This window comes from Callionymus lyra, chromosome 16, assembly GCF_982586985.1.
Source record: "Callionymus lyra chromosome 16, fCalLyr1.hap1.1, whole genome shotgun sequence".
Lineage (NCBI taxonomy): Eukaryota > Metazoa > Chordata > Actinopteri > Syngnathiformes > Callionymidae > Callionymus > Callionymus lyra.
Window position 1 is genome coordinate 10,733,758 of NC_141833.1, and position 17,039 is coordinate 10,750,796.

The 17,039-nt window shown below is 44.4% G+C and overlaps 1 protein-coding gene across 1 annotated transcript; it reads left to right on the top strand.

Moving 5' to 3' along the window:
* The first annotated feature begins 13,471 nt into the window (after positions 1-13,471).
* LOC148063627 (semaphorin-4E-like) lies at positions 13,472-16,837 on the top strand. The gene is made up of 14 exons (XM_087811777.1): positions 13,472-13,559; positions 13,700-13,845; positions 13,982-14,044; positions 14,116-14,214; positions 14,364-14,457; positions 14,526-14,603; positions 14,663-14,811; positions 14,904-15,082; positions 15,159-15,288; positions 15,369-15,594; positions 15,736-15,851; positions 15,926-16,083; positions 16,194-16,246; positions 16,332-16,837. The coding sequence occupies exons 1-14, from the start codon at positions 13,472-13,474 to the stop codon at positions 16,826-16,828; spliced, it is 2,076 nt and encodes a 691-aa protein (XP_087667903.1). The 3' UTR covers positions 16,829-16,837.
* The last annotated feature ends 202 nt before the right edge of the window (positions 16,838-17,039 follow it).

Sequence of the window (17,039 nt, forward strand, 5' to 3'; positions counted from 1 at the left end):
CTTTGGGACGAGCTGACCACTGTCTGGTCCATCTCCTACCTGTTTACAAGCCACTTGTGAGCAGGCAACCAGCAGTGACTCGCTCGGTCAAGAAGTGGTCAGATGAAGCTGAGGAAGCTCTGAAGGTCTGCTTTGAGACCACGGACTGGAGCATTTTCAGTGAGTCCCACAAGGAGGATATTGACAGTCTAACTACATGTGTCACGGACTACATCAACTTCTGTGTGGAGAGCATTGTACCAACCAAAACTGTACGATGCTTCTCCAACAACAAACCCTGGATTAATCCTGATATAAAGGCTCTCTTAAAGGAGAAGATGAGAGTCTTTAGGTCAGGAAACAAAGAGGATCTGATGGCAGTCCAGAAGGAGCTGAGAAGAAAGATCAGGGTGGGAAAGGAGAGGTACAGGAGGAAGATGGAAGAGAGTCTGGCCAATAACAAGCGGTAGCAGCGGGGGATCAGAATTGGGCTGACAACTTAAACGGTTATTTTTCAAGGTTTGAGGTGTCGGCTCCCCCCCCGTCTTCTACACCATTCACACCTCTACTTTTACCTTCTCCTCCCCCCCGAGCTTGTATTGTTTCAGCCCCCCCGCTGACTCCACAGGGGACATTGCCCCCCCACCCCAGCCTGTCCCTCACACCTCTCCAGGTGAGAAATCAGCTCAGGAGAACCAGGACAACAAAGGCCCCTGGACCAGAAGGAATCGGTGGCAAAGTACTCAAGACGTGCTCTGACCAGCTATGTGAAATTGTTGGACTTCTGTTCAACATGAGCTTGACCCTGGGAAGAGTTCCACTACTGTGGAAGACGTCCTGTGTGGTACCGGTGCCGAAGACTCAGCACCCTAAGGATCCCAGCTGCTACAGACCTGTGGCCTTGACATCCCACCTTATGAAGGCTCTGGAGCGGCTGGTCCTTAGTTACTTGAGTCCTCTGGTGCGCTCCTCCATGGATCCGTTGCAGTTTGCCTACCAACCTGACATCGGTGTGGAGGACGCCATCATCTTCCTTCTCCACTGAGCACTTTCTCACCTGGAGTTGCCTGGAAGCACTGTGAGGATCCTTTTCCTGGATCTAAGCAGTGCTTTCAATACCATCAGGTCGAACATCCTGAGGGACAAGCTGGAGCTGTCTGGAGCGGACACTCACCTCACCCGGGATGGTGTTTCAAAGACTGTACTGTGCAGTGTAGGGGTCCCCCAGGGAACAGTGTTGGCACCGTTCCTTTTTTCACTGTACACTGCAGACTTCCAACACCTGTCTCCCACCAGTCACCTGCAAAAGTTCTCGGACGACTCCGCCATCGTCGGCCTCATTAAGGACGGGGATGATGGGTCGTACCGGGGACTTGTCCAGGACTTTGTTGACTGGTGCCTGGAAAACCACCTCCAGATCAACTCCAGCAAAACTAAGGAGTTGATTGTGGATTTCCGGCGGTGTCCCTCCATCTCCCCCTCACCACTGAACATCCAGGGACAGGACATTGAGATTGTCACGTCTTACAAGTTCCTGGGTGTTCACCTCAACAACCGCCTGGACTGGGTGGATAACACTGCTGCTCTTTATAAAAAAGGGCGGAGTAGACTCTACCTGCTCCGGAGGTTGAGGTCGTTTGGTGTCCAGGGGCCACTCCTGAAGTCATTCTATGACTCAGTAGTGGCCCCGCCATCTTCAACGGTGTGGTCTGCTGGGGGAGCAGCATGACAGCAAAGGATAGGGCTAAACTGGACAGCCTTATTAAGAAGGCCGGTTACGTCTTAGGGCGCCCCCTGGATCCTGTGGAGGAAGTGACTGGGAGGAGGATACGGAGCAAGTTGGCCTCCATGAGGAAGAACTTGTCTCACCCTCTCCAGCACACACTGAGGGCATTGAGGAGCTCCATCAGTGATAGGATGCTCCATCCCCGGTGTGTGAGGGAGAGGTACCGCAGGTCCTTCCTCCCTGCTGCCATCAGACTCCACAATAAGAACACACAAAGATAATTATTTAACTGCACCTTTCTTGTTATTCTTGTAAATATGATTGTGTATATAATATAGTGCAGATTTATTTTCTATTCTATTTAGATTTTTTCTTTTCTTTTTAATATTTTATTTCTGGGTGTTTTATTTTATTTTATTTTTTTTTTTTTTGGTATATTACTCTTACTGTTGTTAAAACGAATTTCCCCTCGCGGGACAATAAAGGATTCTGATTCTGATTCTGATTGATTTGTATTTTTTGAAGCTTCGATTGTTCAAGAGGCTCTCGCGGAGTTATAAATGCTTAAACGGTCCTGTAAAAGTGACTATATTGTATATTTTTAGGTGTTACAACTCCTGGTCTGGAAAATCGCTATATAAATAATTACTTACTTACTTACTTACTTACAATGTTGAGATTGTTTTATGAATGAGTAAAATAAAGTCTGGATGTGCTATTTCGCTTGATACTCTTTATAATCCGGTGCGCTTTTGTATGAAAATAGACCCTTTCATTGAGATTGCGTATATGGACAAATGTTTTCTTTATATTTAGCTGCTATTATGAGCGATCTATGTGAGCTTTGTCAACAGTAATCGCGATCCTGCAGAGCTGACATCACACGCTAATAAACAGGAGTTTAGAAGAACACACATTGACAAAGTAATGATCCAGTTCCTAATAAATGTTCCTTGTTTATTTAACTTGAAAAAAATCTATATTTGACCTTAATTTTTTACACACCTCAGACGTAGAATCTGTTCAAAACATGCGTACATCTGATTTCTATTAGGTCACATCATTACTGTATCCCTCCGCCGTGCACGGAATGTAGACCCGTCACACCACAGGAATCAAATGGGATATTGTGCTTGTTTGTTTAAAAGTGCCATGGAATACAATTGTAGATGCAAGTAAAGATTCTGTCCATTTCTGATATTTATTAACAGAAACTGACTGATATTTATATCATGATTCATAATAATATCCATCAGTGTTACAGTAAGATATCCTCACACATTACACATATAGAAATCATTTTTATCATGTCAAACACGGCCATGTAAGGAATACCCGAAAGCATTTCTATGAAAAATTAGCATATATGATACTGTATTGCCTAAAATACACTATAGATTAGATAAGATTGACTTCATTATATTTTTATTTATCTTAATATTTGCCTGTTGTTTCATGAATCTATCTTGTTTTTGTGTGTGTTGCAGGTGGTTTGCTGCTGGTTATTGATCAATGAAGGCAGAAAGACACATAGATTAAAACAGAAACATCCTACCCATAATATGGCCCTACACAAAACTTAAGTCAAACAAAGCAGTTTGAAAAAATCGATTTTAAATTGAAAAATATATTTTTTGATGGAAGTAATTCTTTTTTGGATTAAATAATTGTCAAGGTGCTGAAGGAAACCCAGGCGCAGAAAGTGTCTGATTGTCAAACTTGACAGATTTATTAGCAGCAGGCAGAGGGATCGTCACAGGTAGTCCAGGAAATATATATCCGACAGGTACGATATCCAGAAAAACAGGTCAAGGGCACAGGCAGGCAGAAAAATGAGAAAATTTACCAGGCAGGAGAGAGAAAAACCCAGAACAAAAAAACAAAACACAGAATGAGGCAATACAGAGAAAACAAAAATACACGTGAAAAGTCTTAGCTCCGGGTCTTGGGTGATGGAATGTTTTTTTAGTCTGAGCATTGTACTCCTGTCGAGAATGTTCCGAGTGGGCTCCCAGGAACGCTCCTCAGGCCCGTATCCCTGCCAATCCACCAGGTACTGGTAGCCCCGACCAACCCGCTGAGAGTTGAGGATCTTCCGTACCTTGAACACCTTCTCACCCTCAACCACCCTAGGAGGGGGAGGAGGTTTAGAGGCCGGAACCAGCGGGGACACTCTAGCGGGTTTAACCTTCGAAACGTGGAAAGTGGGGTGAATGCGCATCTCCTTAGGAAGGCGTAGGCGGACCGCGACACGGTTCACCACCTTGGTGATGGCATAGGGTCCCATGAAATGGGGAGCGAGCTTATGTGAAGGTAAGTGGAGACTGATGTCTTTGGTGCTGAGCCCCACTCGGTCCGCCACCTTGTAGGCGGGAGCGTCTGAATGCCGCCAGTCAGCGGCAGACTTGGCGGAGGCCGCCAAACTCAAAAGTTTCTTTCTTGCCTTAATCCAGGTCAACTTGCACCGCTGGACTAGAGCCGACGGGACTTGGACCTCCTCCTCGAGATCAGGAAAGGGAGGAGGTTGTAGGCACACTCGAACGGACTCATTCCCGTGCAGGAGCATGTGAGCGAGTTGTGTGCGTACTCGACCCACGGAAGAGCCTTGACCCAGGTGGTGGGAGCGCCGTAGACCAGGCAGCGGAGAGAGGTCTCTAGGTCCTGGTTGACCCTCTCTGTTTGGCCATTGGCCTGAGGTGATACCCTGAGGTGAGGCTGGGCCGGGCCCGATGAGTCGGCAGAACTCTGTCCAAAAGCGGGAGGTGAACTGGGGCCCCCGGTCCAAGACAATGTCCCGGGGCAGGCCGTGGACACGGAACACATGGGCCAGGACCGCCTCGGCCATGTCTCGTGGTCCGGTAGCTTGGGCAGTGGGACAAAGTGGGCCATCTTGGAGAACCTGTCGACGACAGTCATGCCCTCTGAGGCCGGCAGTCCGGTGACGAAGTCCATAGATATATGGGACCATGGACGATCAGCCACTGGCAGCCGAAGCAGCTTCCCAGACGAGGGAGCGGATGAGGTCTTGCTGGTTGTACACACCGGACAGGCCGACTCCGCGACGTCCCTCGCAAGCCCAGGCCACAAGAACCGCCGCCGCACCAGAGTTAGGGACCGTTGCCGTCCTGGGTGACAGGACCACTTGGACGCATGGCACCAGTGGAGGACCTGCTTGCGGAGGTTTTCCGGCACAAAGAGACGGTTAGAAGGACCAGAAGTCGGAGGAGGAGTCCGGCGGTTGGCTCTCCGGACTCGCTCCTCGACCTCCCAAACCAGCGACCCCACGACAAGCCCCGGCTTCAGGATCGGGGCTGTGTCAGAGTCAGTGGGGTCAAAAATTCGCGAAAGGGCATCTGCTTTACAGTTCTTGCTCCCAGGTCTACCAAAGTTACCATGAAGTTGAATCTGGCGAAGAATAATGACCACTGGGTGTGCCGTGGGTTCAGCCGGCATGCAGTTCTCAGATATTCTAGGTTGTGGTGGTCGGTCCAAACCACAAACGGGTTATCCGCCCCCTCCAGCCAGTGGCGGAACCCCCTTGATGGCGAGGAGCTCTCGATCCCCCACATCATAGTTCCGTTCCGCGGTAGTGAGCTTGCGGTAAAGAAGGCACAGGGGTGAATCTTGCCATCTGCAGAGCATCTCTGGGACAGGACCGCGCCCAGCCCTGTGCTAGAAGCGTCGACCTCGACCAGGAACTGGAGACGGGAATCAGGTTGCCGGAGGATGGGGGCCGGCCAGTCGGAGACCGCCTGTACCTTGGCGGGATCCATAGAGATTCTACGAGGGCTAATGATATAACCGAGGAATGAGACGGTCTGGACATGAAACTCCCACTTCTCTGCCTTGACGAACAGTTGATGCGCGAGAAGACGGCTAAGGACTGAGTGTACATGCTGGCGGTGGGACCGTTCGTCCTTCCAAAAAATCAGGATATCGTCTAAATAAACGAAAACAAACTGCTTAAGGAACTCCCGTAATACGTCTTTCACCAAGGCTTGAAAAACCACAGGGGCATTGGTTAAGCCGAACGACATGACTTTTCCATTCGTCGCCCTGGCGAATGCGAACGAGATGATAGGCGTTGCGCAAGTCTAATTTGGTGAACACAGTGGCCCCTTTAAGAGTCTCGAACGCAGATGACATAAGCAGGAGGGAATAGCGGTTCTTAATAGTGATGTTATTAAGCGAGCGGTAATCAATACATGGTCTGAGGGACCTGTCCTTCTTGCCTACAAAGAAAAAACCCACGCCAGCCGGGGAAGAAGAGGGACGAATGATGCCTGTCGCCAATGACTCCTTTATATAAGTGTTCATGGCCTCAGTCTCAGGGAGAGAGAGGGAGTACAAGCGCCCTTGTTGTGGCTCACCACCGGGTAATAGATCAATCGCGCAATCATAGAACCGATGAGGAGGTAGACTTATGGCACAAGTCTTAGAAAAAACCTCCCTCAGGTCATGGTACTCACGCAGGACGCAGGAGATATCGGCGACGAGGTTAGGCGCACTGGAAGGAGAGGCGAGAGAGGAGACCACTGGATCCGTGGCTGGTGTTGCTGGAGCCAGGGGAGACCCAAGATGAGGGGGTGCGGTGAGCAGGCCATGACGAGGAGCTGGATCTCTTTGACGTGGCCATCAGCGAAAGAGAGGCAGAGCGGTAGAGTGCGGCGCTCCACTCGGCTCAGGACGTGACCGTCGAGAGCTTGTACCGGGATGGGACGTGGCAGCCGCCGGAGAGGAATGTCGTGTCGACTCACCGGCGCCACTGAGACGAAGTTACCGTCCGCTCCTGAATCGATGAATGCGGGTACGGACCAGTGGTGCCCGTACCGGCTCAGAGTCACAGAAATGGCGGGACGTGAGGGATGAGGAGATGGTGGTGCCGGACCCGTCCTGACCCTCCTCTCCTTTACTGGACATCTCCTGGCACGGTGTCCCTCGATGTCCTCAGACTGCACGTGGCAGACGGCGGTGCGGTGCATGGGCAGAGTGGAACTGTTGGATGGCAGAAATGGGTGCGCGTTGACGAATCTCGATGCGGGTGACCAGCTCGATCATCTCATCCAGGGTCCCTGGCAGCGACAGCGGGATGAGGTGAACTCGGATCCGGGGAGTGAGGGCCTCGATGAAGACCTCAGCGAGCGTGGAGTCGGGCCAGTTGCTCTCCGCTGCCATGATGCGGAACTGGATGGCGAAGTCCGACACGTGCTGTGCCCCTTGGCGCAGGCGGAGGAGAGATCGAGCTGACTCTCGACCCAGAGGGCCACGCTGAAAAATGCGCTCCAGGACCGTGGTGAACTCCTCCAGCGAGGGCAGGCCCGGGGGGGCAGGAACTGGTTGGAGAGCACCTCCATCTGTTCACCCAGAGCTTGGATCTGTGCCACTTGATGGCCCAGTGTCTGCTGCTGGGAAACGTGCCAGGCGGCCATTGCCCCCATGCCGTACCTCAGCTTGGCGAGGGAAGAAGCATTACTCGTGACCTGCTCACGGTAAGTCACACTGGACTCGGGGGAGGAACTTTCTGCTGGGTTCATTGTTGGTCAGTTCGTTCTGTCAGGGTGCGGAAGGAAACCCAGGCGCAGAAAGTGTCTGATTGTCAACCTTGACAGATTTATTAGCAGCAGGCAGAGGGATCGTCACAGGTAGTCCAGGAAATATACATCTGAAGTCTGAAACGTGAAACACGAACTAGACGAACACAGGACAACAAGTGTGACGAACCGACAAAGACTGAGGGAGAGTGAGCAGAATAAGGTAAGGTAAGGTAAGGTAAGGTAAAACTTTAAAATTAAAAATTGTTTTTTTCCAGTAGCCAGCAATTTTTCATAAACAATAAAAAAAATAATACATAAAAAATATAAAATATGAATGGGGTGAGGATCTTGACCTATTTTGCGACTGGTTGATCCTTGCCAGGTCAGAGGTAGAAAGTCACGCTCACACACAGAAGATGTTGAGCCATATTGCTAACCTGGGTTCATGGTGAACCTCAAGAGCACTCTGACTCCAGTCCAGCAGTTAGTTTACCAACAACAGAACCCAGAAAACCTTGACCATAAGCGTCAGCATGTCAGTGTGTCCTGCCACACAAATGTATTTATCATTATTACCAAACATGACTATTTTAATGACCAAAGTGTGTATGATGTAACTCTTAGATTCAAAATGATTATACTCTAAACGTAACAGGGCCACGCAACAGGGAAGCAAGGAAGTTACTCTCCAGGTGACACGAGACATGAACGAACTTGAAAGAACCATCTGCCCCGGAAGAGACGACCCCCTGGACAGGAAACTTTCCCTTAAATATAGCGATGCTCTATAGTACTGGACCGTCTTTCCCGGAGCTATTGATCTGTAGAGCTGCCGGCAAAGAGCGTGGCCGATCGATCGTAAAAGTTTGTATCTTTGTTTGACCTGAAGCGGCGAATAAACGACCCGTACACTCTGCATTGACCTTTTTTCTCCATAAAGCAAAGTATTAAGACCCGGACGTGACGTTGTGTTGGAGCGAAGGAAACGGACTCCAGTTTTAACCGTTTTATAAGCATCTCACCTGCTGTGTTTGTTGGTCAATGCTATTCCAGAGAGGAATTGACCCCTTCCACCTCCGATGGTTAGTCCAGCACATGTCTGATATGCAGCACTCCATCCCAACTAGAAAAGAACATAGAATTGCATTTTAGATTATTTCAATGATGGGATGTGCTCTAGGTTTTTGTGTTCACTATGCTTACAAATATTACTTACTCGCTTACTTCACATTTGAAATCATTTGGCAGGAACCACAGAGAGAAAGGTTTCATGTCAAGCAGGTCTGGAGTTCTGGGCAGTTCTTGGAGGTAACTTCCATGCAAAAACTAAACAAAAACATACTAGTGCTCCCTTTTGAATATAATAAATAAATAAATACAAGAAAGTATACTTGATCATGCACTCAGAGATAAGCTCTCCATGTTTCCTGCATCCATTGTTTTATGGTGTTTCCAATCTGGTTTACCTTTTTATGCTGGAATTTAAAATACTTTTCATTATTATTTTATATATATTCTTTCATTTAAAGAGAACTACAACAGATCGAATCCCTCATCCAAAAGGGTTAAAATAAAATATACTTATATATTTAAATACGATAAATATGTTATCTATATTAATATGCAGAAGTGATGAATGAAAACAATATCTTGAATATCAATAAAATAAATCGCCTACCATGACCTACCAATATAGCAAACTTTTTATTGGAATATAAATATATTTTCGTCCTTTCAAAATATCAAACAAAATACGTTTGTGAGTTGCATTATAATTTAAAAAGCTATTCAGTGTTTTAGCGAACTAGCTCTCGTGCACAACGCACAACAGAAAGTTACATTACACGCAATGAAAACATTATTTTATAGAGTTGACTTAAAGCAATAATTATATCCGCTCTGCAGGAGCGCGAGCACAAAATGCTATAGCTCTTTGTCAACAAGTGTGACGTCAACATCCGGAGGTTTGAAGGAAGTTTCGTATGTAGTGTGGCAGTTTGAAAACTTTTTAGCTGACGCTGAAACTACAAAACTGAACTCGGTCTTTATACAAGTACACATCTACAATTCTTTTCCATGGCGCTTTTAAACAAACAAGCACAATATCTCATTCTATTCCAGATTAAATGCACATTTTTCAAGTTAAATAAACAAGGATAATTTTTTAGGAACATCATTACTTTGTCAATGTGTGTTTTACTAAACTCCCGTTTATTAGCGTGTGTGACGTCACCTCTGCAGGATCGCGATTACTGTTGACAAATGTTACGTAGATCGCTCATGATCGCAGCTAAATAAAAAGAAAACATACGTCCATAAACGCAATCTCAATGAAAGGTTCTATTTTCATACGAAAGCTCACCGGATAATAAAGAGGATCAAGCGAAATAGCACATCCAGACTTTATTTTACTCATTCATAAAAAAATGTCAACATTGTGGAGTTGTAACACCTAACAATATACAATATATTAACTTTTACAGGACCTTTTAGGCATGTATTACTCCACGAGAGCCTCTTGACTTCCGCGATGCGTGAATAATCCAACCTTAAAAAAATACAAATGAAGCACTTTTTAACGATTTATGGTCACCGTGTACCACCTGAAAGTGGTTCAAGGTCGGTTAGAACAAGTGAAGGTATCGCACTGTTGACATTAATCATTTCAAGTGCGCTTCATAGTTTTAGAATTACGGTAGCCAAATAACAACACCAACACGTCACGTCACGTTACCATGACAACAAAGAGTTTGGCGACGCATCAAATATTACCCGGGTCGTTTGAATCTGACGTTGGGGAGTGCTCTGTATATTACTGGGTGACTCAGGTAGGCTAAAACCGACGTTTTTGTCCCCCCTATACCGTCACCCTAGTGACGCCCGGGGGCATTGCATGGCGTCGGACGATATGACGCCTCGGATGTCAGGACGTGTTGGATAAACCCAGGCGGTTGACATGCGTTTCAGTGTTCTTATTGGCTCCTATTGTGGTGGCAGGAGTTTGTGACCACAAGCTTCATGGGATGAGCAGGTGTCTTTATTGAAGAGATGAGCAGTCTCAAGTAACAGATCAATCTTGTATTAAGCAATGCAATAGAAACATCATCAATATCTAGGATTCAAGACATTTTATAGATCTTGCAAGGAGGGCACTTCTTACCAGAAGTTACATGATTTCTCGGTAATCACCCAAATTCCCACCAGATTGAGTACATTAAAGCACTTCTAAACACATTGATTTTATGACTAGTATGACCAAATTCAGATTCACTACCCAGGCATCCCACCTGTCATGGATTAAACAACTACAGTATATAAGTTACATAAACAAAATTATATATACTCTAGATCTAGAGGAATAGACACAAATAATTTTTTTTTTTGAAAATGGCTTTGACAAAAAATCTGCAACCAAGTTAATTTCTTCTCTTTCATTCACTGTGGGTTGTAAATCAACACAAGTTCCCTGTATTAGCTAGCACACTCTCTGATTAACGAATCAAAGAAGTGGAATACTATGACTTCACCGTATGCCTGCTGGAAGGCCCTGGCGTCGTCAACAACTTCATTAGGTAATGCGTGAGTCTAATCGACAACTATGTTTTATTTCAGTCCCGAACTAACAACAAATGATGGCTGAGCTCTGATTGGATAAATACTGTTATATAAATATTCATGTTTGGAAGTAGTGTGACCAGGGGGAAACTTATGAAAGAAGGCGACCATTTGGAATTATTTATTAAGTAAATATTCATGGGAAAAATAATTATGCACTTATATATCTTATATTTAATTTTTGTTAAAGTAAGTCTATCATTTGGTTCTTTCTTAGGTCAGCAGAGAAGGTGTTGCAGGTCCATCACTGGCTGTACTGGCTGACTGATGTCTTCAACCTCAGTCTACGGCTGGGGAAAGTACCAACTCTGTGGAAGACTTCCTGTATCGTTCCAGTCCCTAAAAAGATCCGACCGAGTGTGCTGAACGATTACAGACCGGTGGCACTGACTTCGCAGCTGATGAAGACACTGGAGCGGCTGGTCCTCAAACATCTCACGCCACAAGTCCAGCACGCGCAAGACCCCCTGCAGTTTGCCTACCAGCCAGCAGTTGGTGTGGAAGATGTCATCCTCCACCTCCTGCATCGGACCTACTCCCACTTGGATAAAGGAAGCGGTTCAGTGAGAATCCTGTTCCTGGACTTTTCTAGTGCCTTCAACACTATCCAACCCACTCTGCTGCAGGACAAACTGACTAAGATGCATGTGGACCCTGGTCTGGTCTCCTGGATTACGGACTACCTTACTGATCGACCACAGTATGTCAGGCTGAAGGACATCAAGTCTGACACTATGGTGTGCAGTACAGGAGCACCTCAGGGGACAGTACTGGCCCCTCTCCTCTTCACCATCTACACTTCAGACTTCTGCTACAACTCAGAGCTGAGTCTCGTCCAGAAGTATGCTGACGACACTGCCATTGTTGGATGCATCAGGGACAACAGCGAAGACGAGTACAGGAGTCTGATACGTGACTTTGTGGACTGGAGTGAGAGGAACCACTTGCAGCTGAACACCTCAAAAACCAAGGAGCTGGTCTTGGATTTCGGGAGGTCCAGGACAAAGCCACGTCCAGTGTCCATCAGAGGCGACGAGGTGGAGATAGTGGACAACTATAAGTACCTCGGTGTGTGGATGGACAGTAAACTGGACTGGTCCTGCAACACAGACCATGTGTATAAGAAGGTTCAGAGTAGACTGTACTTTCTGAGGAGGCTTCGATCATTTAACATCTGCAAGAAGCTCCTCTGCATGTTCTACCAGTCTGTGGTGGCCAGTGTCCTGTTCTATGCTGTGGTGTGTTGGGGTGGAAATGTGTCCAAGAGGAGTGTCAACAGGTTGGACAGGTTGATCAGGAGGGCTGGTTCTGTCGTTGGAATGAAGCTGGACTCACTGGTGACAGTTGCTGAGAGGATGTCGTTGAACAAACTGCTGTCCATCATGGATGATGACAGTCATCCTCTGAACACTGTCATCAGTGAGCAGAGAAGCAGAATGAGTGCACGAATGCTCCTACCCAGGTGCAAAACAAATAGACTCAGGGACTCATTCATCCCTCGGGCTATTAAATTGTACAATTCTGAGTTCGGGGGCAGGAGTGGAGTGAAAGTATCTGGATGTTCTGTTCCATGTTAGTCTTTGTATCTTTGTCTTTGTTGTTTTTTTGTTTTTTTTTTGTTTTTGTTTTTTTTTCCTTGACCTATGTTCTTTGTCTTTGTCTTTAGACTTAGATTGTGTCATCTTGTTCTTCCTCTTTATGTTCTTCTTACTTTATTTTTTATGTATTATTTTTTATTGTTTATGAAAAATTGCTGGCTATTGGTATAAAACAATTTCCCAAAGGAGACCTCCTGAGGGATCAATAAAGTTTTACCTTACCTTACCTTACCTTACATATTTACTTCAAAACAAAGCCAACTAAGAGTTCACCTGATGATGGAAACCATCAATTTTTGCTAATTGAGAAACTTTATGAAACAAGATATATTAAAATTAAAAAAACAACATTGTTGTTATCGTTGTTGTGATTGAATGTATACATATATTGTAACATAGCCGTGAAATTCTTCTGTTTGTATTCAAAGTGAATACTTCAAAATTGATCAAGCAGAAAAACAGATCACTTAACAAAAACATCTACATTCATACAGAGAAGAAAAATCTTACTTAAATGTTTTGCTGTTATCACGTGTATTAGGTGTTTGTTGAAGGGTTCACTAAAATGTTTTTTACGGCCACATCTGGCTCCACGGTTGTGGGTTTTCAGGCCCCCAATTTATACTATTGGTACAGAGAGAAAACAAATTATTAAAAAAACGAAGATCCTCATAGAAGAGTACATATTAATAATACATGCTATACACTTGTTGATTATAAGTGTTAATATATATTTAAGTTGCCCCAAAAATACAAATATGTCAACACTGCTAACTTTAGTATCATTTCAGCTTCATCAATTCCACTTAGCTTCTTGCTAAGTTAAATTAGCACGTAAGAACAAAGGCATTTTAACTCTGCTCATAACATAGTTGCTATTGTGAGACTTTATTTGTCATAATTAAAAGAATCAGCCTTTAATGCCTTTTATTTCTATACAAGTTGGGTTATAAATATAGCTATGTCCAGTTTATCTGGTACACAACCTTGAAGATACCTGACAATTCTGAGAAGCAATAATGAATCTACTGCTGTGCTTTCTGCCCCTGCTGTCGGCTCTGGCCTCAGTACTGGACCCTGTCCCTCGCAGATTTGTGCCTTATGACAGTAAGTCACACTCAAGACTTTGTTCTTGGTACATTAGTCCAGTGGTTTATTCATCATTAATGATACATTAGTCCAGTGGTTTATTCATCATTAATGATACATTAGTCCAGTGGTTTATTCATCATTTATCTTCTACCAAGGTGACAATAATAACACGTTTCAAGAGAAGGGAGTGTTTGACTACTCCACCATGATGCTGAGGGAGGACCTGGGCCTGCTGATGGTGGGTGCCAGTGGGATGGTGTACGCCCTCGACCTCAATGACATCTCCAAGAAAAATGACTCAGTAAGAAAACTTTTAATACTTTTTTCGTGGAATATGTTGTGTGTAATATTAAGAAATATATAATAATTATTCCAATTATTTGATCGTTCTGCCTCTGTGCTCGTCAACACTCTCACATGTGATTCAAATGTTTCAGGTGAAATGGGATGTGACACTAGAACAGGCCGCGACATGTGATCGTAAATCAATTAATCCAACAGTGAGTTATGATGTGTGTTTTCATATGTGTAATCCAGAACTTAATCTTTGGGTGATTTTATGAACCAACAGACTGAATGCAGGAACCAAATCAAAACCCTGCTGAAAAAACAGGACGGCCGGATGTTAGTGTGTGGAACCAATGCTTTAAAACCACAGAGTGATTACATGGTGAGAACTGTATGTTTATATAATGATGTTTTCATGAAAGATGTTTTTGCAAAACAACAAAACATTTTCATCATCATTTATCAAATAGTCATTTTATGTGAACATTTTTGAGGACTCATATTAGATTACCTTTATTGATGTGTTTGCAGTCATACATGGATGGAAACTTGACTCTCGAGGGAAATAATGAAGTATCAGTTTGTCCACATGATCCTTCTGAGAGCTCTGCCTCCCTCATGATCGGTCAGATTTATAATGTTAAAGTATGTGATGAATCTTTTTCTGCACTGAAACATTTTTTTTATTTAAAGGAGACGATGTGTACTCAGCTGTTGGAGAGGTTTTCTCAAAAGGATCTGCAATCAAAACATCCCAGACAAGCTTCTTTGGTAAATGAGATCAAACATCAGTGTTTCAGATCTTCATCACATTCATCTATCCATGACAGATCCGACATTTGTTTCAATGGAGATGATGCCTGAGAGTGAAAACAGTGACACTGGAGATGATGACAAGATCTACTTGTTCTTCAGTGAGAAAGCTGTGGAGTATGACTATAAAACTATGCATGTTAGCCGAGTAGCTCGAGTCTGCAAGGTGAAAACAAAAAAAATTGGATGTCTTTATTAATAGATCTTTATGTTGTTTCTTCCTTGTGTTTACATTAAAGTAATGTTGGTGTTTTTTAGGGAGACCATGGAGGTCTTTTTGATCTTCTAAACAAGTGGACATCATTTGTTAAAGCCAGACTAGAATGTCCAGTTCCAGGTTGCAAAGGAACTTCCATGATCCAGGACACATTCCGCTGGTGTGACCCCCAACAAGACTGGAAGTCATGTTTGTTCTTTGCTGTCTTCACATCACAGACGTGTGTATCTTTCATCCAAGTTTTAATAATGTTGCTTCTCAAAGTTTATCCATCGTTACACATTCTTTCTATGCAGTTGCTCAGCAGTGTGTGTCTACAGTGTGACAGACATCAGCAGAGTGTTTTCAGAAGGAACATTCATGATAAGGTATTCTGATGGATGGATGCCCAACAAAGATCCATTACCAGTTCCTCGACCTGGCTCAGTAGGTTTGCTATTTTAAAATTTGTTTGAAATATATTCCATACATCTTATGAAATCCTGCTTCTGCTCATCTTCTTGCAGTGCATAGATAATGCAGCACGGAAGGCTGGAATCAATGATAGTAGAAGACCCCATAAATTCATAGTTGAAGATAGACTTGATCTTCCCATAATAATTAAGGAGGCCATTGAGCCACTGGGAGGAAAAGCGTTGATGTTGAAAGGAGGAGGAGAATTCAGAAACATCATCATTGACCAGGTTCAGACCACAGATGGAGACAAACATCATGTGATGTTCATCGGCACAAGTGTGTATTTGTCATTGTCTCTTGATTAGAAAAAAATAATGTGCAAATATAAAACAAATAATGAAAATCTGTTAAAATATGGTAATAAGTATTTAATTAATGTCAAACATAAAAACAACTGTTTGTTTTCTGACATGAAAGATAAAGGAACCATCCTGAAAGCTGTGAACTATGGTAGTGAGATTTTCATCATAGAGGAAGTTCAAGTCTTTAAGACCTCAGAGCCCATCAAGATTCTCAAGTTCTCCAATGTCACGGTAATTTTATGACAAAGTGTTGAGCATCATGTTGAATTGAATCCCTGACATGAGTCTTTTTTTCTGATGTGCAGCGTCAGATCTACGCAGGCTCAGACTCTGGAGTAGTACAGGTGTCCCTATCCTCCTGTGGAAGATCTTTGTCTTGCATGGACTGTGTTCTTGCCAGAGACCCTTACTGTGGCTGGGACCACGCTGCTGGCAAATGTTCAGCTCTTTCTGATTCACAGGGGTGAGTATCTGTTCTAAAATATGAGGTACAGTGTTCAGGGTGGATCACAGTACACATCATGGTTATTTTGAGATAAAAACATATTAAAACAAAATTATATTTTTCTTCAGAGAACTGCTCCAGAGTGTGAAAGAAGGCAATGCTTCTCTGTGTCCAAAGACTGGTGAGTGAATCACACCCCTGACAAAAGTCGCCTCCAACATAATGAATATAAGAACAGCTAAAATGTTGACCTGTGTCTTTCATAGAACCTCAAACTGAGAATAAATCTCTTACTGCTCCTGGAAATTTAAAGCTTCTATGCTCTCTGGAATCAAAGCTGGCAACGATGAGGTGGGAGAAAGATAACTCCCCACTGATCTCTTCACCTCATCGTCTGGAGCAACAAGATGGACTGCTCATCCTGAAGGTCTCAAAGTCTGACACTGGTCACTACCGCTGTCTGTCTGTGATGAGCTCCAAAGATGCTGAATACAAAACCACAGTTGCCCAGTACAATGTCACCATTGAAGAAAAGACAGAAGAGACCCAACCTCAACAATACGATTACGCTCTCCTGTCTCTGCAGATTGGGTTGCTGCTGGCGGTTTGTTCTGTCTGTGGACTCCTGTTTTGGAACTTTTACAATGGCCACATTGCTTTAGCCCACGTAGGCTCTTGGCTGAGGGATCAAGTTTGCACCAACAGCAAGGAGCAAGTGATTAACAACCAAGAAAATGGAGATAACGTTTCCACTCATGTGTAAAGATCCTGAGCAGACCTCAACCATGCATTGTCGGTTTTAGGCACGGGTGAACCTGGTAGTGTGTGGGGTGACATTTAGATTAATAACATTAATCTGTCAAACTGAGCCTGAGAAACCTGGGAGTTGTTTGATAAAGACATGTCTCTTGTTCAACACTGCAGAAAACTGATCAGAAACTGTTTCCTTCAACTGAGAAAAATCTCTAAACTTA

What these genes read in the sequence shown, in the direction of transcription:
- LOC148063627 (XM_087811777.1), top strand. Translation starts at nt 13,472, where the DNA reads ATGAATCTACTGCTGTGCTTTCTGCCCCTGCTGTCGGCTCTGGCCTCA. An exon ending in TCTCCAAGAAAAATGACTCA is followed by an intron (nt 13,846 to 13,981) that starts GTAAGAAAACTT and finishes CAAATGTTTCAG; the next exon opens with GTGAAATGGGATGTGACACT. An exon ending in ATCCCAGACAAGCTTCTTTG is followed by an intron (nt 14,604 to 14,662) that starts GTAAATGAGATC and finishes TATCCATGACAG; the next exon opens with ATCCGACATTTGTTTCAATG.